The sequence below is a fragment of the Sturnus vulgaris genome, chromosome 9, assembly GCF_052056855.1.
Source record: "Sturnus vulgaris isolate bStuVul1 chromosome 9, bStuVul1.hap1, whole genome shotgun sequence".
Lineage (NCBI taxonomy): Eukaryota > Metazoa > Chordata > Aves > Passeriformes > Sturnidae > Sturnus > Sturnus vulgaris.
In genome coordinates, this window is record NC_142251.1 from 29,503,419 (window position 1) to 29,529,673 (window position 26,255).

At 45.2% G+C, this 26,255-nt stretch overlaps 1 protein-coding gene across 1 annotated transcript in view; it reads right to left on the reverse strand.

The window, feature by feature from the left end:
- Positions 1–22,476, reverse strand: part of XPR1 (xenotropic and polytropic retrovirus receptor 1) — a 103,562-nt gene extending 81,086 nt beyond the window's left edge. Inside the window, exons 1-2 of the mRNA XM_014874744.2 lie at positions 22,305–22,476; positions 15,338–15,389 (exon numbers count right to left, since the gene is read on the reverse strand). Coding sequence (XP_014730230.1) covers positions 15,338–15,389; positions 22,305–22,373 — 121 coding nt within the window. The 5' untranslated portion in view covers positions 22,374–22,476. The remainder of the gene's footprint in view (positions 1–15,337; positions 15,390–22,304) is intronic.
- Positions 22,477–26,255: the final 3,779 nt, after the last annotated feature.

A 26,255-nucleotide genomic window follows, 5' to 3' on the forward strand; every position in this document is an offset into this window, starting at 1 on the left:
TCATTTACAGGCAATGGGATAAGGATGATGTCTAACGAGGCTCACATCAAAGCTTGCCTTGATAATCCTACAGTCATACCCACACTTTCAACAACACTTCCATAAAATTCCACAAAAAACGTTACAAGAAACATCCCATATACCAAACCAGCTAATTTAACCTCAGAGGCAAGGCAAGACAGACCTTACCCCCAGAACTGAGAGTTTTCCACAGGAAATAAGCAAGTCAAGATACATTTAAGTTAGTATGGAAGGCCTGTTTTAACAATACCAAAAAAAAAATGTCCTGTATCAACAATGTAGTGGAGAGCAGTAAAGGCTCTGAGCTAACTCACGTTATCTTACTCTCCTCTGTAACAAAGTGAGTCACAGTTCCAACAATTTTACAAGATTTAGGAACACAAGGAGTGAAAGAGCTCAGGACCATCAATCCTGGTTCTCCCCCTTGTCCAGCACCATGCCTTCTCCAGGAATTCACTCCTTGCCCAGAAAGCAAACCACAGTTTTCTGCTTCTTCCTCTTGCACTCCCCAACAGCAGCACATAATGCAAGTTCAAACACTTGCACTGAAATTTTACAGAATACACAAGTGTCTTCAGCTACCAGCTACTAAATTAGGCACCAAAAAAATAGAAAAGAAATACTATAATCAATAAAAATAAGACACAGTCAGACTCAAAATGAGCTTGTCAAAGATTCAGACACCAAATCCTATTCCAGAGGTAAAATTCTTCACGATGCAGTAAGAAGAAAGCTGTAATAAAAATAAAATGACAAGGAAAAGCTATTACACAAAATCTGCCTTTAAAAATGATCCTGTATCATAAATGCTACTTGTACTTTGTGAATGTAACCAATTTGACAGGAGCAGAAAGTGGAAACAGACTGTAGTAGACACGCTGACGTATTTTTACTCTTGATTTAACAGGGAACTCTGACTTTTTACTGGTTTCTAACCTGAAATAAAACAACAATGAAAGAGAAGAGACAAGAACCTCACTGTGCACAAAGAGGAGGCCACAGCTCATAACAGCTGGCTTAGTTCTTCCACTGGCTCTTCCTGGATAGGGACAGTGGCATTTTCACAGACAGAATTCCAAAAACACTAGACCAAAGTTTGTGCTGTGAATTTACTTTGTTACTAAATGGGTCACCAAAACAGTAAGACTTGCATAAACTTCAATTCAACCTACGAAAACTAGGTTTTTGGAACTAATTTTAAATGCTTAAGTGCAGAACATGAAAAAATTTATTTGTTCTAAAAGCTATTTCTTTTTACATTAAGATGATTATATGGGCTCATATCAAGTACTTACTATGCATAGAGGTGCACTTTGGATGAATAAAACACAGTATTAAAGAGAAAACAAAAGGACTGCCTTGGAAAATGACTACCTAAATAAATGCCACTTAGGTGAGACTATCTGGTGAATTAACAAAGCAGAAATGTCTTGGGGGAAAAAACAACCTGACTTCTCATGTAGAGTTCAAAAGGTAAGTGTAATCCATGACATACTGCCAGTTTCTTCTCCATGTCTGAGATAAACATACTGCTCTATAAAACAGACATAAGAATATCCATGCAGGCTTTAATTCAGGCTATTAATACGTGTGTGTGAACCAAAAACCCTCTTCATAAGCCAAGTGTTTGGAAAACCCACACTCACAAAGGATGCCCTGCATTTCTTACAGCTTGGTGAAGATAAACTCTGCACTGCATATGGAACTGTGAGCAGTGTAGCTTTCCATCACAAGTAACCCAGTTGTTTGGGCTTTGAAGAGCAAATATTCCACTAGAAAGAACACCACCTAAGTTAAAAACCAAACAAAAATACACCAAACCAAATGATTCCCATTATCCTGCTGACAACAAAGCCTGTCAGTCCGAGTAGACCTGCTCCAGAGCTGCTATTTATCCCCTCCTCACCAGTTTAATTCCACAGGAGCAGCCTAATCCTCCTGCTTTGATCAGCTGCAGAATCGCTTGTTTGGAACAGACGGATGCGCGGAGCCGTCACCGCCTGCAGTCACTCATCCCGTGCAGCTCCCAGCCTGCAAGTGAGCACCAGGCAGCACGGAACAGAGCTGCCTCCCTTAATTACAGACCAGGAATATTTGTAAATAAATAGATGTACAGAACGCTTGTTAAATGGGCCATTTCTTGTTAAGATCCGAGCAGATAGTTTTTCTCCCACGCACTGAAGGAAAGCCCAAGAGATGAATTTAAGGTTGTTGGTTAAGATTTTGCCTCCTCTTTTCCTCTCCTCAGAAACAGCTACAGGCTTTTCAACCCAACTGGGACCTTTCCTCCCCACCAACAAAAAGTTCCCCCAAGTGTGGTGTGCAAGAACGGCACCAGATAAAACAGAGAGAACTGGCTCTCAGATGGCACACTCCCTGCTCTGTTTAGATTTCAAATAGCTACTTGAGCCTTTGTTTTCAGTTCAAATAACCTCTTGTCACCCTCCAACAGGGGAAACTGAAGATCTAGATAAATCAACTTTCCAAGGAAGCTCATGGCAATGTTATGCAAAGCAGAAAGAATTAGTGCTGTGCAATCCAAGTGCAAAGCAGCTGTGCTTGCTTCCAACACAGCAGAACTGGAGTCGAACTAAACATCCAGCAGTAAGACTCAGTATTAAAAAATATCAACAATGTCAGTCTTAGAAGATTAAAAACTGAATGATGACCCAACCCAAATCTGTTTCCAGCCCCTTAAAAAGAGAAGTTGTCAACTCTGACCATACTTACGTATGGTCACTCAAACAACTAAGCATTGCACATGAAGCACTTCCTTATTTTTGCTGATTTCTGTAAATAAACGTAAAATTGAAAAACAGAGAGTGACAAAACACAAGTTCCCAAGCAGTCCAAGTATTGCATTAGCCTAGCCTATGGACTGGAAAAAGTACAGACAAAAATGGGAAGAGAACTCACAGTGGCAGTTTTCTCCATTCTGTTACAGCTAACTATTTTCATCTGACAAAAAAATTTAATTAAAATACCACCACCTCTTTGGGTTAGTTACAAGGAACATCTAAAAGACAAAAACTTGTACTGACCTCAGATAATATTCTGAGAGGTTGGGGTTTACTTCCTCTATTTAAAAATCTCGCAACAGCAGAATCACACGAGGACTGCAAGTCTGATAGACATTTACAAAAGAACTTAAGGAAGTTGTGAATTTAGCACTGTGTCTAAATTTCTTCCACCCTTTTTTTTTTAATTTAGGTTATTTCAAGTGGATCTCCTGCAATCAGTATAAAGTGATGATAAAGCAACATTACAGCAACAGAAACTCAACACTTTATTCCCTAGACTATGCTCTCACAAGAAGAACGTTTTCAAACTCCAACATCATCTTGGCTGAAGTAACTGCCAAATATTCAGAGAAAAGGGTGCAAGTAAAAAGTTTCACAAAAGTGTCATCTTTCTGCACGGAATAAATCCCCCTGCAACATTTTAATTTTGCATTCCCAACACAGTTCAGTTAGGAATTAACAAAAGTAAAGCCATTGGGGTACCAGAAAGTTAAGGCAAACTTAAAGCTAAAATTTGGAAGGTATTATTCACTATTAAGAAAAAATAATAATTTGAAAGCCTACAGTAACAACCATTATCTTGAAGTTCTTGTTCCACTTCCCCTTGCTACAGCAGAGAATCACTCATTTATCTGCTACTGCATGTGGTGCTTGTCCAGCAAAGGTAACAGAAAAATTCAGAGTTTGGCCAAGAGCCATAACGGCACCTCCCCAAAGGATCAGCATAGCTGGGAGTTATGCTGGGGAAATTCAGAAGGCAGGAAAAGAATAATGACAGAAGCCTTTTTTAACCACTCTAAAGACAGAAACAGTGCATGTAAGCGAAAATCTCAAATGGATGTTGAGCTAATTATGTACAGAACAGCACACAAAGCTGTAATTCCCCTTCCTTACTTGATAAAGCTTCCAAACATCTCAGAAAATAATTATCACACATGAGACCAGCCACCATGAGCCACATGCTATTGCTGAATGCAAAACAAGAGAAGAAAAATAAACCAAACCAAAACAAAACGAGAATCATGGCCAAGGTGGTAAGAGGGTGACAGAGCAGAAACATTTCTTCCTAAACTCGCCCCACTGTGACCCATATACCTCAGTAACCATGAAATCACTCCCAGAACACATGGGGATGGCAAAACCCTCTGGCACGCCCTGCTGACCACACAAAAATGATTCAATAAAATTGCCTCACATGTAGAAGAGAGCAGAGTTGCTAAAATAAAGGTTTGTTGCCTTCGGTTTCAAAACAGCCAGTTAACATATCCCTGTAGGTTAGGTAAAGACACCACAGACTCTCCATGAAGGACTGGTGTTGCTACTGAAATACCAAACTAAAGGATTTGGCAACTGAGCCCCCATATATTGTATTACCAACAGTGGGGGGAACCTTCTCAGCTGGTGAAGAATTCCTGCATCAGCAATCCCTGACTGACAGCTGGGCTGTACCAGCCTCCCTCTCCGTGTCCCCAGGGCAGTGAATTCTCTGCCTGATGACTAACTCACTACTCGGATTTGTGCTTAGGCAAGTCCAAGCCCAGATCAGGCTCCTTCCAATGCTGGATTCCTCCTGAGCTGGAAGAACATCTGCTCCATCTCGAGTGCTACCACCACATGAACCCTGCTCAACCCACTGAGAACAACACCTGGAACTCAACCTGGAGGAGCTGCCTGAAAGCAGAAGAAATTGAAAAGGAAACTGGTACAGGTCAATGCTATCTGAGCTGCATTTGGATCTCCAAAATGGGAGGGGAAGATTTGAAAGCTCTTTTGTCAGGACTTTGAGGCTTGAGTTCAAAGTCTCATTTAACACCAGCAGTAGCAAACTCATCTTCCCCTCCAAGACATGGGTGCAGATAACACCAGAGCCAGAGGCACCAGCTGGGGCAGAACAGTGCCCTCGTGCCCATGGAAAAGTGAGCCAGGCAGCAGGATTTGAGCCCTGACCAGCTCCTGGCAGGTTGGCTGCACACAGATGAGCCCTCCACTTCTCCCCTCACCTCCCTCCTCGCTCCTTCCCTTTCCAAGGCCTCACCACAAAAATGACATCTGCTGAAGGGAACAGCAATAAAGCTGTGGCAGGCTCCCTGTTGCTGATATATTGCTAAAACTCACACCTGATGCATGGGGTATTTTTGCAGGATCTGAAGTGCTGACCAGAACCAGCAGTCACTTTTCAGCAGGATCAGGACAGCAGATGGGGCTGATCAGGTGTGCTGAGCCCTTCAACCTCAGCATCCTGTCTCTATCCTCTCTGCCTCCAACTGCTCAAAATTTCATTCACAATCTATATTTTACTGGCTTGTCCTTTGAAACATGAAGCTTTAATAAACTACTCTTATTGATGTCGTATTAATTAAAGCCACACCATAAGTGATTGTCAAAATCATCACCTCCAGCATCCAAAATGCAATCTCTATAAAGCACAATTTAATCCAGTTTGACCACAGACAAGCAAAAAGTATTTTGATTTTTCCTTTCCTTTGTCCTCCCTGGGAAGTTTTCTTGTCTCCAGATGATAGTGAACTACAATCTCCTAAGAGCTTCAGAAGCACATGAAACTTCCAAAACTTGTTTTCCTGCACCTCTGTTCACCAAGGTGCAAGCAGAACTAAGCCAAGGTGCAGCCCCAACCAAGGCTTCTAATGGAGAAGTGTGTTCTCCTGTGGCTGGCAGGGGAGAAAGTGGACCTTTGCCTTGGAGTGCTGCAGAGCTCAAGGACCATGAAATAACATGGAATGCCCTATCAGACTCTCAGATTATTTCTCACCTTGCTTTCTGATTGCTACTTCTGATTAAAGAAGACAAAGTCACACCAAAACACTGAAGTACAAGCCAAATTCCATTAAGGTATCTATAGAATTCACTTTATAGATCAATCAGCCAATTCTGCTCATTAATACCCCATTTTACTGCCTCACCTGTGACTCACTCCTACAGCTGAGCCCATAAAGGACCTGGGTTCACTCTCAGCAACCACACTGTACATGCTGCTGATGCCCTGACACACAGCATTCAAAACAAATAAATTAATAACAAACTCATACAAACGATCAATCAGCTGGAACAGGAGAGAATTAAAATTTAAAAATGGGGTTTTAGACCAGCAGTGCCCATTTTTCCCCTATAGCTGACTCCTGATAAGACTGACAAGAAGAGAGGCTGGCACTGAACTCTCTGCCTCGGCAGAGCTGTGCAGGGATGGGATCCCAGCAAGGAGGTTCCAGAATAGCAGCCTTGGCCACATGTCAGAACAAGTCTGCAACTGTGGGACAAGACAGATCCCAAGTTATCTGCTCACCCACACTGATCTTTGCAGCTCCTCTGCACTTTGCCCCACAAAGACATTAGGAGCATTTATAAAAGCATGCAAAAGCAATTACAGTAAAAATAAAACCAAGGTTATAAACACAGTCTGGATGTCAAATTTGCCTCTTTTTCTATTTAGAGCTGGCATTTCAGCATGCAGAAAATTTTTCACTCCCCCTCTAAAACGTGTGCCTGGGGCTATATAGCACATGCAAAATAAATTGCATTTATATTGGTATTTATATTCCCCTCTTCTCAACCACACTGCCTTGCCTCTCTTGTTTAGTCAAATAGCCTGCCAGCTTCTCATCAAGAAGTAGAAATTGGTTTTCCATCTCCTAGGAGATAAACAAGGCTTCCCCCTTGCAGAAGGGAAGTCGAGCTGCTGAGTGCACAATTTGAGAAGTCAGTGCCCAGAAAGGCTTTGCACCATTCCAGTGATGTCTGTGCCCTCTGTGATCCTAGTCGCCACCCCGGACAGAGAAAAACCACTTTAAAAAGTAAATTTATGTATTTTCAGACAGTTTTCTTTGTGATTTTTAGTTAAACATAGACAACTCTGACTCATGGTGCTGCTGCCTTACAACTAAGGAATTTTATGTACTCTTGTCATACCAGAGGTTAGTAAAATATGCTTTATACCTCTCCATGGTTTTCCCTTCTCAGTTCCCAAAAGAACTGAACTATAGGATCAGGCTTTTGCAACTAGGCTGTACCAATTCAGGGAAAAAGGTTACCACACTCAACAAAGGCAACATAAAACAATCTAAAATATCTTAGCTGCATGGCTGTGTAATAAATAGAATAATATAGAAATTTTGAAGTAATTTTTTAACAGTGGCTTTGTAAAATCAAGATGGTGTAGTTTTGCAGTTTTAAGCTGTAACTAAAGTTAAAGATTATGTATTTACAAAAAGCAGTGACATTTTTAAATGAATCCATTATCTGCTGGATGTCAAGCTGTAAGGCTACAGATATTGTTAAAAAAAACCCCCACACAGGTGAAATACGCCAGTAGCTTTCATTTTTACTTCAGAAATCAGGAAAGACACGTCAGCAGGACTGGGTTGACTCTTTGCCACATTGTTGCTAACTGCTAAAATTACTTAATCAAACAGACAGACCTTCTCATGTTGAGAGACTGATTGTGCAATAGTCTCTTCATGGCGTGGCCTTACAGTAGATTAAGAGAACACAAAGGACCACTCTGGGAAGAGGGACAGCCTTTGGTCCTCCACCACATCACACAGAGACGTCACCACTCCATGGCCACTGACATGATGGCAATCTTTCTGAAGCATCTCACAAGCAGCTATGATGTAGAAGAAGGAAATCTCCTTCCAGGGACACTCTGCTCATTCCCTTGCCCACAGCATGCATTTTTAAAGAGAGAGAAACCAATCAAGCTTAATTCATGTTGCATTATTCACTGAGTAGCTACAGTCCCATCCAAAAATCTTAATTGTGTAATAATTCAAGTCACCTATATCAAACACAGCACCAAAGGAATGACTAGAAAGCCAGAGGCTGCCTCACACATACACACTAAATCTTGTGGTTAAGATGTCTAGTGAAGCCTTTTTTTGAAACAAAGCAATAAATACTGGCCTCTTGCATAAACATGTGCAGTGGTCTTCATGTGTACAGCCACTCTGCTGCCTGATATATCACTGCTGTCTCAGGAGGGCTGGCTGCCAATCTTCCAGCATTGCAAATCTGCTTTCCAACCCTTGAGTTTTGACCATTAACATGAAACCTGGCATATTCCAGCTAAATTATAAGCACTGTTAATTCCTCTAACCACAGACTGGCATCTTAATATATGGGAAAGCAAATGCAGGAAGGAAGAAAAAAAAAAAAAGAAAACGGCACAGCTGAGCATTTCTGTTGTTGCTGTTACCCTACACACATCATTAAGGAATCTTCTACACCTATTCGGTAGCAGAAGGTTTGCAAACCTGCCAGAGAAACCTGGACTGCCAGGTCCAGCTTTCACTTTACCTCCTGTACCAGCTCTTGGATTATCCTGGGTTTAACACCTCTTAGCACTCCCTACACCAAAAGATGCTGAAGTAAAGAAAAAAAGGGTACAGGACTAAAATTACAGAGCAAAATGGTGAAGGGTGTAGAAGGGAAACTATATGAAGAGAGGCTGAGGTCACTGGGTTTGTTGAGCCTGGAGAAAAGGAGACTCAGCAGAGTCTACAACTTCCTCATGAGGGGAAGGAGAGGGGCAGGCACTGATCTCTGCCCTCTGGTGCCCAGTGACAGGGAGGGAATGGCCTGAAGCTGTGTCACGGGAGGTTTAGGGTGGATATTAGGCAAAGGGTGTTCATCCAGAGGGTGGCTGGGCACTGGAACAGGCTCCCCAGAGAAGTGGTCACAGCACTAATGCCTGACAGAGCTCAAGGAGCATTTGGACAGTGCTCAGGCACATGGAGTGACTCTTGGGGATGGTCCTTTGCAGGGATAAGAGCTGGGACTCCACGATCTTTGCAGATCCCTTCCAACTCAGAATCTTCTAAGATTCCATTAACTGCCTGTTCCTAAGCCTTGAGCCTGTTCTTTGGCACACTTAGGACTCGTGTTCTTCATGCAGCATGAATGCATCAGAGCAACCTCAGCTGCTGCTGAAGTCACACAGAACACAGGACAAAGCAGAGGAAAAGGCAGAAGGCTTGCTCAGCAGCAACACAAGTTTCCAGGCTTGTCCACACAGATGAAGCAGAGAATCAGCCATGGGCTGGCCACGGGGCAAATGGAAAGGGTGAGGAAGTCCAGCATTTCTACTGACTGCAATCACAAGCTTCCTTCATAAAGAAATGGTGATCAACCTGCTAAACCACCTACCCCCCATGACCTTCTTGGTTACCCCTGCATGGTCACACACCACCACGAGAGCCCCAGGGAGGCTCCCACTGGCTCCAGGAGACTTTCTGAAACAAGTGGTTTATAGGAAGTGAAAGAGTTTACAGCATCTGCCAGCAGGACAGGACCCTGAGCACACCAGCATGCCCTGAACATACTCTCAGACCACAGCTTGAGAACCTGTGGTCTAAGGGACAGTAATGACATCAAACTTCGTATTGGCTAGTTGTCTCCACAATCAACAGGTCATTTTCAATCACTACTCAGCCTGAGGACAGGCTTTCTGACAGAGACTGCTGTGTTAGGACAGGGTGTAATGGTTTTAATCTGAAAGAGGGTCAGTTTAGATTATGCATACACAAGATGGGTTTTTCACAGTGAGGGTGGTAAGGCCTTGGCACAGATTGCCCACAGAAGCTGTGGCTACCCCATCCCAGAAAGTGTTCAAGGTTGGGCACAGCTTGGAGCAATGTGGTCTAGTGGAAGGCATCTCTGCCCATGGCAGGAGGGCTGGACTAGATGACCTTCATAGGTCCCTTCCAACCCAAACCACTCTCTGGTTCCATTCTGTGACTCCAGCTCTGTGCCTAACCTGACCTTTACTCCACATCCACGTTACACTCATTACTAGTTAAGCACAATCCAGCCTCTTGCTGCTCATCACCTCAGAGGGAGTCACTGTACCAGCAGTGTGCTCTGAAGGCACACAAAGTGGAAGGGCTTGGTACAAAGTCTCTGTGCTGACTTGCTGTGAGCACTGAACCGCTTCTGACAGCAAAATGACTTCTACATGAACACACGGTACTCCACATTTTCACACAGGCATCTGTGCTCCAAATATTTTAGTGAGCATCCAGCTGTTCTCCCTGGACCCTACTCCAACCATATGCACTGTTTACCTTTCAAATTTTATTGCTCCAAGGGAAGAGAAACCAGACATCATCTCCTTCTCTGAATGCTGGTATGCTGCCAAGTTCTCCTCCTGTCCACTGCTTGCACACACTGGGAGATAACGTTTTCCACAAGCCCAATAACCTATTTTTCTACAGCTAATCCAATACCTGGCATCAGGTCTCCAACTGAGAAGAGGATTGTTATGGGATTAGTATTTTTTTTTTGTTAGTTTACATACTAATTATAAATACAGAGGCCTACAGACTGAATTACAGCCTAGACAGAATCAAAGACCTGCATCTGGGGTGCAGGACACCAACCCCCATGTCCTCATGGGTGTGTGACAACACGCTGAAATAAAGACAAAGCATTAATCTCTTTGTGGCTGCTTCTGATGTGCAGCACTTCTCTTGAAGACTCTTTTAAGCCTTAAGCATTCCCATGTAAACAAAACCTCAAGCCGCTACACAGTAAGCTTGTGCAATTGGAAATAAATGTTTATTTTGAAATAAAAAGACGACATCTGCATATACACAGACAAATCATAAGTCTTTGATCAACCCTACAATGCATGTCTGCATATAACAAAAACTGCCAGGCTCATAGCTTCCTCTGGAAAGAAAAAGAATGTGATGTCCCACACCCTACTTACTCACCAAGAATATTTATCCCCCTGAAGAATACTATTTTGTTTATTCAGATAACACAAATAAATCCAAACTAAAGATCTGTAGCTGTCAATTAACCGGGCAAGTGCTTTACAAATGAAAGCAGAAACAATGGTGGAATAACATGGGACATGCTGCCAGTGCTGGCACTCTCAGAATTTCCCAAACTTGCACCTCTTGCTTTCCTAATCCATCACAAGTAAACAGGTGACCACAAAGATTACAGGTACCAGTGGAGGATATCTATCACCACTAAAGCTTTTCCTCTACCAATTAATGTTGTTTTAACACCACCTCTTACTTTTGGGTTTGAATTCTATCCTAGAGCACCAGCACTCCCCACTCCTGCCCCAATACACTATTCCATCCCCACAGAACCAGTGTGATCCTTGTTTGAAAGGTGCCACTGGAATTTGGGATTGGGGTAAGTAATCTCCATAATAAGAGGATGTTACAGGATGGTCTTGTACCAACTGATATTACAACAACGATATCTGTTTACACAAGTATTAAAGGGAGGATAAATTTAAATACCTGAAAGGCAAATATTCTAGGAAATAATATTTAGAGCCCCTGTCCATTCGAGCAGATAATGAGGATGAATAATTTACAGCTGCACTTTGGTGCCCACTGCAGCCGAGGAGAGGAGCATCGTGAGGAGCTTGGGGAGATGCCGACACATCTGCTCACCAAGTGGAATAATCAGGAGCACTCCGAGTAAGAGTGGTCCAGTAACCTGTTTTACTTAGGTGACAAATGGAACAGGAAGCAGTGGGAGGACAAGGAATATCAACAAAAAAAAAAAAAAATCATCCTCCCAGTGAGGTCAAAATTTCATGTTTTTGCAGTACTGCACATTCTGCCTCAGGAGAACAGAGCTATGCTCAGGTTTCATCTCTAAACCATCACAGATTCCTGCTATAGGTATCTCAGGGTCAAAAAAGAGTGCCTGGTCTGGAACACTTGCATTCAGTGCCACAGGCACTCAGGAGCCATGAATGATATCGTGGGAGCAGCATCCACTCATCCCCCTGTTCCAGTAACAGCAAACAGAATGCAACAGCTAACAAAGCAAACACGCTCCTAAGAACTCTCCAGAAAGTCAAGGAAGTCTCATGGTACAGCTGGGAATCCAGCATCATTCGATACCTTTTCCAGTGATGTGCACAGGATTGAATTAACAGATTGAACACTAATTTAGTACAGATGTTGCTCAGGTAGAAGGATGGTGCAGGTTTCATCAGGGGATTGCCTTGTAAAAAGATGAGGAGCATCTGGAGGAATAACACTGGCATATAAAAACTGTCATTACAAAGGAGACAGATGGATGAATAAAATGTATCTTTGAACAGATTAAAGAAATCTATGTGTACAGCTAGGAACTGCCAGAAAAGACATGCCACGATCTGGAAAAACTCTCACAAAACACAGGGAGCCACAGCACCCTACAATTGTGTGAGGGGACAGCTATAAACAACCTCCTCCTACCATACAGCCTTGATAGGTTTTGCTTATCCACCTCTACAAGGTTTTTTTGTTAAAATCAGTCCATTTATTACCCAAAACCATGAAAAAGCAGATAGACATAGGTGTGATTCAATGTAGCACAGTGAGAAGGGTCACCATATATCCACAGAATAAACTGAACAATTTAGAGCCAAGATCCTCTTTCCAGCAGCATTTTGTCCACTAAAGTAGCACAGGCAACTGCTCCTCGAATAACTTAAGAGTATCTCTGAAGTTAGGTTTGTTTACCCACCCACAAACAGAAAATGCCTGAATACAAACCCAAAGAAAGCTATTCATGATGGATGGCCCACCTATTGCCTGTTATTTACAACAGGCCTCGTTGGGTAACACTTCTTTTCGTTGTTTTAAAGAACTTCCAAAGTGCTTTCAGCATTCTACTAAGCAGTAGGAAGCATTTCTGTCTATACACAAATTTTACTGACATAGTAAGCAGCCTGCAGCAGAAATCTAAGAAATTCATTCACAAATGCCAGATCACACATCCAGCCGAGCAGAATAAGAACCAGGAACAGCCTCAGCTTTGCTGTACAAAACTCCCTTGTCTTCACAATCCAATATATTATCCCAAGATTAGCTTACAATTCATGCAAGGTAAATCAAAGCCAACTCTGGAGCTCTGCAGCGTGTCTGTGATCAACGAGATCAATTAGCAAATGGATTTTAGTTAGACCAGTCTAAAATGAGATTACATTAGGCTCATACTGGGAGGCTGGGTTTCAGTAGCACAGCCCTGCAGTTTCTGTGCTAACTTAAAATAACATAGAAGTATCCATTGCAAAATCCATATTAAACTGGAAACATGCAGGCCAACAGCCAGCCCCTGACAAGAGCTACTACATTCCCTCTCAAAATGCAAGGAACTTGCTCATCTCCTCTGATAGGGACTAGAGAAGTGGTTGGTGTGAAGTCACCTACTAAACCTGGCCTAAAGTTTCTATGAACAAAGGCAGAAGGGCTTAAAAAAGAGAAGGATGTAAGCAACAGGGGTGGGAAAAAGGTGTTGATTCATTTCCAGCACAAAAGGTGAAGGAATTAGTGTAAGTGCTCTCCACTTACGGGCAGGTCAGGCAGACAGACTAAATAGCTCGGATTATATTCTCTATAGTACAGAGGAAAAGATCCAACCCCTCCAAAAATGAACAGAACATTTTTCTACTAATGGAAACTGTCTTAAGTCATTGCTTTTCTTTTGCAGAGGTTCTTAAAGCATCAAAGGAGGCAGAAGTACAAGTTAAAATTCTAACAGTGTTTAAAAGAGTATAAATATAATATCATTTTATTCTTCACCTCCTCTTGCTTTGCCAAATATGTTTACACACAAACATTACAGAACACCACTATAACACAAGCACTAAAAATAAATCAAAATGCTGAATTATAACACTTTACAACAAGCAACTCAAGCCCACCTTGAAATCCTAGATAGCCCTAGCCAAGCCCAGGAAGTCACATTCCAACATCAGACTACAAAGTTCCATTAGCACAGACACCATTTGCTCACACTGTCACTAATAAACCAATGACAGAAGAGAGGGGGGAAAAAGTCTTATAATTGCTCATCTCCCATAAAAATATTGCTGGGTTTTCAATAACAGTAAGTTGTCTTTAAAAGTTACTATAGTCAGTTTGGCCTACACAGAAAACTTCACTTCCTCTTAGTCTTATGTTGCTGGGGTGAAAGGTTTGTGAGTGGGTTTTATGCAATTCTGCCAGTTTAAAATAACAAAGCAAGACTTTCCTCTTTGCCAATGTATGCTGAGTTTTCCAAACATAATCCATAGATTTTGCAGTCTAGGACCATAACCTTCAGAAACCTAGTTCTAGGGGTACTGCACTTTAGAGAAAAGTGTGATTTTTTTAAAAACAAAATCAGAAGGATGAGTTGAGTGAGCTACTAAGACTCAGGTTAAATCTAAAATTACACCGGCCTGAGCATTGCTTCCACAAAGTTTTCAGCTTGGAATGCACCTTTGAAGAATTTAAGGACAGACTGCCCCATCCCACACACACTCTCAAACTATTCATTATTGCAGCTCTGGTTTTAAAATTCTAATCTAAGTGCAAGTGGAGTTGAATTAAATTTTTTTTTAAACCCCACATTGTATAAACTACATCACACCTCATTTCCCAGTTCTAATCAACAAAAGGAAAATAATTAATGAGCTAACATGAAGAGTAACCAGCATTACTGATGTTAGACAACTGACTACATCAGGAGCAGCACTTGTTCTCCTGCTCTATAATCATACAAGAAGCCCAGAGCCATGTTCAGAAATCAGTAACATTAAGTCTGCAAACAAAGTGAAAATAATAAAGGTAAAATTATAAAGCAGTAGGAAATTCACATGAAGGGCAAGAAAGAAAGGAGTGAAGCAACACAGAGGCAAAAACTCTTCAGGACTTTAAAGACAACAAAATGAAGAAAGATATAGAAAGTAAAAGGCTTCATTAAGACATATGGCACAGATCATCACTTAATTAAACAAACTATTTAAAATGCACTGAGCTTAAAACAAAACACCTTACTAGAATAATCTAGAGTAGTCAGAGACAATAAACACATGCAAACAAGAAGATATACTCATGTCCTCATGTGAGAGGCAGCACAGCATTCAGGGAGGATACAGAACAAAAAGATGAGACTCTTCCAGCCCAAATCACCAGTAACAAACCAGGAACCAGTGTCTCTCCAGCACAGCTATCTCCCAGAGTGGCTGTCTCTCACAGGAAAACAAAGCTCTATTCTCTAGCAGTGAAGAAAATACTTCCACCACTGAATGACCTTATAAGCAAGAGCAATCCAGCTGTTGCTGTCTCAAACTATACAAAGACATTTATTGTCCTAATGAAAGAGGACAAAGAGTTCTAACAATCAAAAATAGCATGCAGGCTGTCAAAGGCCAGGCTTTTGCCCATCAGGATATTAAGTTTACCAATTTAGGAAGACTGAGGACAGAAAAGTAGCAGGACTACGTGTCCAGCAGCCAGTGCTAAGAAAAACAAAACTGTGGGTTACAATTCGCTTACCTTCTATAGAAGGGGCCTGGTCCACAGCTGCATATAGCATCTCTTTCAAAGCCTGCAAGGGAGAGGCAGAGAACAAGGAATACAGTTAGTATTAAAAGAGAAAAAAATTACACTGTTTTGATATGCCTGTTTGAAAACAAAAGCAATTAAAGCCCTTTTATCCTGCAGACTGGCACAGAAAGCTATGGTATGTGATGTCAAGGCTATCACACGTATTTCTGTTCACAAGTGAAACAGGTTCATGTTTACTGACTGCTTTGTCTAAAGCCTGTTATCTTACTAATCTATAAAATTTATTCCAACTGTACATTTCAACATCTTCCTTCGGAAAAATGTTTCCCAGCTGGTAGGGATGCTAAAGCCTTTACATTAAAAAAAAAATGAAGAAATAACAAAACCTGAAGTATTGCGTGACACAGAGGAGTTTGTCAAGGCAAATGGAGGAAAAGCAGCCTCAGGGATTTCTCATCACTGTTATACAGGAATTACAGGAGCACAAAAAAACCATACATTCTAAAAGCTGAAGACTACATGATGAAGGAGATCTGGGAACCAAGGGTGACAAGCCTTGTCTAGAGGTGGGAACTGAAGGGCAACATTAACACTAGCCAGAGTTAATTAATTAATCAGGTTTCAGGTTTTGGAGGCACCATGAGCTGCCTTGCAGCTCCTTTTTCTGGAAGGTCTCATTCCAGGCAGTTGTTAAGGTGCTGGTATTACTCCAGGCACAGATCAAAGATCTGCTCACTCACATCCACAGAAACTGAATTCAGATCAATGACTAAAGGAATGAGGAGAGTTCAGGGAGGGTCACAGTGATGATCAGAGGGTTGGACAAGGTGAGAGAGCTGAGGGTGTTCAGCTGCAGAAGAAAACGCTCCAGGGAGCCCTTAGAGCCCCTTCCAGTGCCTGAAGGGGCTCCAAGAGAGCTAGGGAAGGATTTTGGACAATGGCCAGGAATGACAGGACAAGAGGGAATGGATTCAAACTGACAGAGGACAGGTGTGAATAGAGTATTAGGGAAAAAAATCTTCCCTGTGAGGATGGTGAGGCCCTGGCACAGGTTGCCTAGAGAAGCTGTGGCTGCCCCATCCCTGGAATTGTTCAAGGCCAGGTTGGACAGAACTTGGAACAACCTGGTTGGGTGGAAAGTGTCCCTGCCCGTGGCAGGGAGTTGGAACGAAATGATCTTAAATGTCCCTTCCAACCTAAAATATTCTAGGATTTTATGAACAACCTGAACCATAATTTTCAAACTAGAAGCCACAGGGAAGGACCCATTCCTACTGCCAAGTGATTTGCTTATACACATACCTCACATCTTAATGCCCATACTGAACGTAAGAATCCTCCACCACCACAAAAAACTGATCTTATTCCCTCACTTTTGAGCCCACAGAAATCTAACACAAAAAAGTCATTCAGGTCTTCTTAGTTCCTATCTATTCTGCCTGATTCTCAACATATCCCATACTTCTATAATCCTGAAAGATAGCATAAGCAGAGGTTTGTGTCATACTGCCCCAGGACAAAACTTCCCAGCCTAAACAACAAATCCCCAAAACACCCTCGAGGTAAAAACCACCAGCTCAGCAGCTGGGGACTGAGTGCTGTTGTAACACGGTGGTTATGATCCTGTTGGGTAAATACAAGGTCTAAAGGACAAGTCTGTTTACCACAAGATACCCAAGGTGGCTGCTTACACCGGCAGCTCTGGCATCTCTCAAAGGTCTGGCTCCTGAGTCCACAGAGGTCTCAACAAAGGTCACTTGCATAATTGTTTTCCCAACTGAGCCACTGCTGGATGATCCTCATTCCAGCAGCACAGCTCTCCTCTACTCTTGGATCTTTTCTAAAATTCCTCGGGAACACTGGCCACTTCAGTCTTTCCCCCCATGACTCACTGGTCAGCAGCACATGATCTGCCTCTGCACACCAAGTAGTCTTCCTCCTTTTCCACCCCAGTCGTCATCCTCACCTACCTGTAACATTTTCCATGAACCACAACGTGACACAGGATAAACAAACCAGAAGAGACAGCACATTGAAAGTCACTGTAGTAACAACTCATCTCTTAACCCAGAGGTAAACCCAGTGTAATTCCTATCTCTGGTTTTATCTGTCATTAAAAAAAAAAAAAAAACAAATTAAAAAGGACAACACTGACAGTCCTGCACTAAACAATCTTGAAAGCCGAAGGTGTCAGTCGTCCCACAGACCTCGCCCCATGCAGACTGACACAGTACAATCTGGCAGCTGCAGGGCAGCAGATTTTGTTACTGCTTTCCTGACCTATATAAGTAAACCAATAACCTCAAAGTGAAAGACTCACTGCTCCTTCACGCCTAAACTATTTAGTCCTCTAGATTACAGAATTTTAGAACGACCGTTTACAAAAGTTATCCATCACTGTCAATGTGAAACACTTAAGAATTACTCTTTCTGCCCTCAAACTAAACAAAATGAGTTATTTCACTGCTTTAGACTGTGCCAGTGCTATTATACCTTGCACCATCAGTAAACTTGTGCAAATACATATGAGAAAACAAAAAAAAAAGGCAAAAAGAAAGCACTTGAAAATGCAACCATCAGACCTTAACAATGAACAAAAACAAGGACGATAACCTTAAAACACTCAAAAAACCACAGTTTTAAAGGAGTCTTTCAAACCACTTAAGCTCCTCTAAGCTCCTGCGCTAACAGCCCGAAGGACAAATAGTGAAATAGCACAACAGATTTGTGTCAGGAGGTGGCAAGTCTGGGTGTGAACTGCCTATCATGAAGCTGGGTTTGACGAGCAGAATTGGCCACCTCCCAAAAACTGAAAGCCTGTTTCTGCAAGAGAGACTCTGAAGACAAGCAGGCAACCTCAGCTATGAGTTTCCTCTCCCCCCACCTACTTCCTGCTGCAGGTGGTGTCTGGGAGAAATGATGCCTAAAACTTAGCAACCTGTCACTCTTCTGCAACAGCAAAAGGACTTAAAACCTGGGATCTCCCTCAAAGGGAATGGAGGTCACGCCTTTACCCATTTCTCCCATGAACTTTGCACCTGTAATAACTGTTCTGCTCCTCCTCCATCCCCAGTTGCTGCGATTTCAAAGGTATTATGTGCTTTTTCTATAAAAATACCATCAGACTTCTGCAGAGAAACAAATTCAGGCCAGATTAACTGCAAACCAAATAGCCATCTGGCAACTGTACAAGTGAGATGTACAGTTCCATCAGCTGGACGTGCAGACACACACTTACATTTAGAAGTCTGAGCACAGAGCAGTGCTCTCCTCCTGAAAGCAATCCAAAGAGGGACACAAGAACAAAGGAACCCAGGAGGATTTGTAGATAAACAGAGGAGTAACTACCCCAATACTTCGCTGCATCAAAAATGAGCATTATATGCAGCAGAGCACACTCTCAGCCAAAAAAAGCATCTGCTGAAATGCATGCAAGAGTTACCTGAATTTGTACAGTACTGACTATGTGGAAACGAGAATTCAGTCATCTGACACAAAAGGTTGAGACTGTGTTTGTTTACATGTTGTTCTTGTTTTCATTTTTCCTGTTTTCATATTTTTCCAAAGGAACTGAAGGATAAATGAATGGTCCAAAACTTTTAAGGCAAAATGTGCACTGAAGCAGTGCATACCACAGCTGTAGTTTAACAGGCTAGGAAAATGTGACTCACTTTACAGAAGAAAATACACTGCCAGAGCCCCTAAAACAAGGTGAGCAAACCCTTTCATTGCTGCTGCCAGGGCGAGGCACATCCACATCATTTCATGCAATCTTTAGAAGGGAAATTTGGAACGGAAAGCCAAATCAAGTCAGTCAAGGTTTGTGTAAAGCTCCACATTATTGTTGGCTCAGTCATGGTAAATGTCTTTGGGAAAAGCTGAATGAAACAGAATAGCATTCATTGCCATTTTCCCTCTTTTCTGTAAGCCAAGTGCTCCTTCTCAAAAAGCAGTTGTACACTAATAGTCACTGAGCTTTTGCTGAAAGGAAATAAGAATCTAAGTCACACTTATCAAAACATATCTTACTTTTGCCTGTTTAAAGAAAATTAATGGATTTTTCTCTCCCTAAAGCTCTCACCCTGACCACCAGCCCTAAACTTGGGCAACTTCCATACTTCCTGCAAGCACACTCAGAATACTTAAACTAATTATTTTTGGAGGGAAAGAGCATGTTAATGGTAAGAAATTTTGAAGACTGTCAATTGGTACTACAGTGAAAATATATTTTTAGGTACTGAAAACACAACAATCTCTTTCCTCTTTCTGACGTTATCACCTACAGATTACACCTGGTCTGACAGGCAAAGCTCCCACAGGCACACTCACTCCAAATCCCATCCAAGGATCTCCCAGTTTACCTGGGTCCTGCCACACTCCAGGAATCACCTGCTTTCCAATGGAAATAACTACAAATACCAGAGTAGAAAATTAAGATGAGTGTATGTAAGCTTTATGATACTGAACAACTTAGAGAAAGCAATTTCTGCATCATCTTTTAGCCCTTTCATGGGGAACCGCTTCAAACTGAAAGACAGCAGGGTTAAATCAGATATTAGGTAAAAAATCTTCCCTGAGGGTGTAAGGCCCTGGCACAGGTTGCCCAGAGAAGCTGTGGCTGCCCCATCCCTGGAAGTGTCCAAGGCCAGGTTGGACACGGCTGGGAGCAGCCTGGGACAGTGAAAGGTGTCCCTGCCCATGGCAGGGGATGGGACAAGATGGGCTTGCAGGGCCCTTCCAACCCAAACCATTCCAGAATTCTGTGATCTTGAATGTGACATCCTGAAAACGGGAAGAATCTTTTCAGAGTTGAAAACCTACCCAAGGAGATCTCTCACTCTGACAGGGTGGCTCCTGCTTTAATCAAGAAGGAAAATATTTAAATTGTGAGCTGAAGAAACATTATAACACTATTAAATATACAAATAATGTTTTAAAATGTTACTGTGACACCTTCTGTAAGCAGCACTGCACACAAGTAACGCAGGCAAAGTTTAACCTCCCATTTGCTAATCAACACCTGGGAATTTTTCTGGACAAAGGAGGGCTGAGTGCTTTTTGCCTCAAGTATAATCAACAAGTAAACGGAGGTAGTGCAGGGCTTTTATGCACCGCACCCACACGACCACCAGTTACTGAATAATAAATGCCAGGCTATTCCATCACTGTAATATGCATGAGCAGGAGGTTGACTCACATCCAGCCAGCTGCAACAAGGCAAACAAAGAGTTTGAAAGTTATTACTGAAAGGGAGGGTGAGGTTTGTGTTTTCCTTCACTCCACATTAAGCTGTCTATCCAAGGCGGAGATTACTTGTGATTAGAAAGAGTAACAACCTGAAGGAAGTTGTTACTGAAATCTACATTTTAAACTGGCATGGAGGAAGGGAGAATGACATAATAATAGTGCCCTAGTTAAAACAGCTGAAAATTAACCTCCCATAATGAAAACAGTGGCCGACAAGCAGCAGAGCTCTTCACACATTAATCGAGGTGTCGTAGTTCACTGGGTCTCCTCACCCTCTCTCCACAGCTGTTTGCTCAGCACGCAGCCAGATCTTTCACCCTTTTATTTCCCCCTTGCCTTCCCCTCCGACCCACCTCCAAAGCTGCTCTTAGGAAGATATCCAAGTTTTCTGTTTCCAGGAACAGAAGTCAACTCTCACAGGGATAACCCATCGGAGACGTGATGCAGAACTAAGCTGGCCCTTTATTTTATCAAGACAATGGTTTTCCTCCTCCTCAAAGACTGATGGCATTATTTGGCCATCTAGCTCTCTGCATAATTCAAGGAGATCATAATACTGTTGTAAAGCCAAATCCAACTGCAGTTTTTATTTAAACATCCGTTCCTCTGCAGTCAGGTAAAGGAAAACAAAGGAAGAGTGAAAAGGGCAGATATAAACTTTTCAAGCTCGACATTATAACAAAGCAAGCTAAGATAAACGTGTTTTTCCTTGCAAATGCAGACAGATTAATAGGGATAGTATAAATAAATTGGTATTATAGTCCTAGGGAGAAAATACAGGCCCTCAAACAATAACAAATGTTGCATGGTTTTAACTGAGTCAATCAGTCAAGAAGTTTTGCTGATCACGGCTGTCCCTATAATCAGCTTTCCGTTGTCTAGATTTAATTATTACTTGTGGAAAAAGACATCGCTGGCACCTGACACTTTTACTGCTGACGCTGGAATAGGAAATGGATTTACAATAAATAACCACCTCCAGCTCTGTCCAGTTCAACCCAAGCCCAGAACCGGTGTGATAAATCTGAAACGAAGCAATCAGCGTGACCTTTAGCAGGCTGGCGCGATAAAGCCCAAAAAAGCTGTATTCTGCAGATAATTCACGATTAATGCAGCAGAACTTGGTGCAAACAGTGCTCATGAACGCCCCGACTCGCGTGTGAAACAGCGAGATGCAGAGCCTTAGTTAAGAATGATCATAAACCGGGAGTTGATGGGGGTTCGGTGCCTTGTTTTGGGGGGCTCGGGGAAGTTGGTGCGGGTTTGGTGCCCGGCTTTGGGGGGCTCGGGGAAGCCGAGAGCGGTACCGGCGGCCCCCGGCAGGGCAGGGAGGGCGACGGGAGCTGCCCAGCCCAGCGGGATCGCCCTTGGGAGGCCGGGAGCCTCTCAAAGTCACCGCTCTGAACCGGGAACCGGCGCTGGTGCCGAAGCCCGTCAGGGCTGCGGCGGGGCCGGGGCTGCCCGGTGCCGAGCGCCGCACCGCGCGTGTGCCCCGACCTCTGTCCGCCGGCAAGAGGTTACAGGCGGTAATTAACTCATCAGTTAATGAACCGGACGGCCGAGGGGTGCCCGGCGCCGCAGCGGACACCCACACACCAACACACACACGCTGCCTCTCCATCAGCAGCGCCCCGCGGCACGGCGGGCACCGGGAGGCGCGGGGGGCCGGGGCCGGTGCCCGCAGCCCTGCCCGGGGCCGGGGCCGTACCTCATACTGGATGTACTGCTTCCGCCACTCGGGGGTGATGTGCGCCGCGAGGTGCTCGGCGAACTTCATCCTGCCGCCGCCGCCGGCGGGCCGGGGCCGCGCTCGCTCCGCGCCCGCAGAGCCGCCTCGGCGGCGCCTGGCTGCGAACGGGCGTCGGTAGTGGGGGGCGGGGGGGGTCCGCCGCCACCGCACATGGGCCCCCGCCCGCCCGCCCCGCCACTCCTCAGCCCGCCTCGGGCCTCCTCAGCGCCGCCCCGCCGCTGCCGCCGCCTCCTCGGCCGCCGCCGCCGCCATGTTCGCCACCGCCTCCCGCCGTCACCGCCCGCAGCCAACCGGCACCGGCACCGCGCGTCCCCGGCACCGCCGCCCGCCCACCGCCGCGGGGCGGGGCCTGCGCCCGGCACCGCCCCGGGCCCGCCCGCCCCCGGCACGGCCGCCCCGGGGCGGGGCCCCCGCCCGGCACGGCCCCGGCACCGCCCCGGTACCGCCCCGCGGGGACGCGCCGTTCCCGCGCTCGCCGCCGGGGGGCGCCGCGGCTCGCGCGGGTTTGGGGTCGGGTTCGGGGCGCGGGAGCGGCACCAGCGACCCCCGGGATGGGCGCGACAGCCCCCGGGAAAGGGCGGCGCTGTCTGGGGAGAGATGGGAATGGGATGGGGAGGGGATGAGAATGGGGCTGGGGATGAGAATGGGGCTGGGATGGGATGAGACGGGATGGGATGAGACGGGATGGGACGGGACGGGACGGGACGGGATGGGATGGGATGGGATGGGAATGTGGATGGGAATGACATGGGAATGGGATGGGGAAGAGATGGGGATGGGAATGACACGGGAATGGGATGGGGGTGAGATGGGAGTGGGATGGGGGTGAGACGGGAATGGGATGGGGATGGGAAAAGGATGGACGGGGAAGAGAATGGGATTGGAAAAGGAGCAGGGTGGGATAAGATCGGCATATGAGAGGATGTGGATGGGATGTGATGGAAAGGGAATTGGGAGGAGATGAGATGAAACGGGAAGGGGGTGGAAAGGGGAGAGATGCAGCAGGGAGAGTGGTGCACATGGGGGGAAAGAAGTGCAGGATGGGGAGGAATAAACGAGAGGAAAGACAGAGAACAGATGTGAAGATGGGGGAAAGAGTAGGAGAAAGTGCAGGAAAGAATAAGAGTAAGGATTGAGGGTGGAGGGAAGCTGGGCTGACAGGCCAGGAGAAAGGGCTGAAAGACCAGGAGAAAAGGGAAAGAAAGAAGGAAAAATAATGGGGAAAGAGGGGAAAGGCAATATTTTCCAAAGTTGCATGATCTCCACCACCTTTGTCTTTGCACTGCCCATCAATGCCATGCACATCCGAGCTGGGACAGGGGGAGCAGGGAGTCCAGGGCAGCTCTTGGAGCAAATCCACCTGCACAGGGCCATGTCTGCCCTGGGATAGACATCCCTGGGGCTGGGGACTTGGCACCCTCTGGGTCACGGCCTGAGAGCCCAAACTGGAGCCACTTGGAATGGGGCTGCAACCCTTGGTTATCCCAAGGATATCCCAAGTGGTCCTAACCCTGCCCTTCCCAATTCCTTGGTTTTGGGGATTTGCCACATTTGGGATTCATTTTGTTTTCCTTCAAGCCTCCCAACCTTTGGCACAAATTCAGGTGCCAGTTTTCAGCTTTTCCCCATCCTCGCAGATCGAACCCCATCCCTGCTGCCGGCCATCGGCAGCACACGGTCCCTCCCCGGCAGCAGCTCCGCTTCTCCTGACACCCGCAGAGCTCGTTTGCTGCGGAGATTTACGGGGGTCCTGTCGCAGGCCCGGGGACCCGTGATTTGCGAGGGCTGAGATTCGCCTGGCAGCCACAGCGGCTCTCGCTGATACCATCTCTTAATTATGTTCGCAGCAAACCCTTCAAGGAGCAGAGCTTTGGTGCTGTCCGCGCTCAGCAAGCCTGGCCGGCGGTGACCCCGGCGCGGTGGCACAGCGTGGCTCACACGCCGCAGGTCACCAGCTTGGCGATGCCTCGCCTCGGCAGGCACGGCTGAGCCCGACAGCATCGCCCGAGGGCCGAGCCCGCTCCCTGCTCCCGCCGCCACCCCACCGGAGCTGGGATGTTGCAGCCCCGACCCTTTGGATGCTTGTCGGGCTCCCAGAGATGACTCGCGGCGGGGAGCAGGAAAGGGGATTAAGAAATAAATATTCTCTTTGTTATTTGAGGGAGGCATTGCCTGGAATACGTACTGGGATGTATAATAAATTAATGTCTTCTGATACGACAGCTGGCAAATTTCGTGATGGAAAGTAACCAGTGTTTCCCCCCCCCCCCCCCCTTATTTATTTTGTATCAATAAATGCCATTTTTTTATCATTAAACGAAGACAGATGGTAACAGGGGAGGCAGAGCAGGGACTGGGTTCTTTGCTCACCATTGCCCCACGTAGAAACAGCTCTATTCAAATATCTGATTGGCAAATCCCTGCCTCCCGTTATCAGGCACCCTTTGGGACCACACTTAGCATCCTAGTGTTTCACTGCTCTGCTGGGACTTGGGGCTTTCCAACTCCTCTAAAGGTTTCAAAACTCTCAGTTCTGCATATCCAGGCTTGGGGGAGGAATGCAGAAAGGGAGAGAGGGCAAGGAAAATCTTTAAATGAAAGGGAAAAGGCCACCACCATTGCCTGCCTCTACTGCCTTCTGCCCAAGGCTGGGTAGAGGACAGGCAGGGGAAATCCAGGCAACACTGAGGAGGGATGCTGGTCCCAAAAATTCCTAGTCTTGGGTCTAGATCTCAGACCCCACAGCTCAAGTTTGGATACCAGTCTCTGTGCCTTAGCTCTGGATCTCTCTCCCCATACCTCTCTTGCACCAGGCTGCCACGTTTCCCTCATTTCTCTCTCCATCTTTTTCCAGGAAAGAGTTTGCATTGTGATTTCCCCCATGCTGTTGTAGTTTGGAAAAAAAAAATCATAGAAGCAACGTTATTTGCATTTTGAAACCAAGTAAGGAGAAGCCGGAGTGGGCTTTCCGCCAGTGCAGTCTGGCACTTGCTTTGTTGGGAGCATATAGAATAATTTATAAATAGCATGGTGGGATTTTTTTAAAGTATATAATTATACTTTTAAAGCTCCTGCATCGCTGGGGAAAAGGAGTCTTCAAAAAAGGCTTTAGAAAAAAGAGTCTTGTAGAGGGAAAATTTGCTTTACTGGCATTCATAAAATCGAAAAGAGGAAGGCTTTCCATTGCAGGAGACAATGCAGGAAACCCATGAACCTCCTCCCACCTCCGCCCCGTGGAAAAGGATTTCAAGATGCCTGGATATTTAGGGACTCTGTTTGGCATGGGGGGAAATGCTTTAGGAGCACAACCTTCCCTGGCCCTATGGGCAGAGCAGGATTTGCTGAGCCTGGACCATGGGGGCAGGGGGATTGGTGTGATTTACTAAATTCCCTTGTCGTTCAACCTCAGCAGGATCTGGGAAGATAAAGTCAACTCTCCGCTAAAAATAGAAGAAATAATGCCCAATCCCAGGGTTTTGAGGGCAGCAGCACATCCCAACCTTGGTGCAGAGGCAGCAGAGGCATGTGGAGGGGCAAAGGCTGCTCTTTGCATCCTTCACTGCCCTGCCCTGCCCTGCCCTGCCCTGCCCTGCCCTGCCTTGCCCTGCCCATGTGGTGATTCCCGCTCCAGAGGGAAGACCCAGAGGCTTCACTGCCACTGCTTGGAAAGGAAGACAGGGAATAAATAAATACAGAAATAAAAGCAAGTTTGGAGCAAGCTTGCTGTGGAACAACAAGGGAATTGAGTAAATTACACCAAGAGATGCTGCCCTGATTTCCAGGATCAATAGGGCATCAGCCCTGGGCTTTGGACACGCCCAGCACCCGCCGGCCAGCCCCGAGCCCTCCCATCATCAGCTCCATCGACGGCGGTCTTGAGGAACGGGGTCGATTCATCAGATTGCCCAG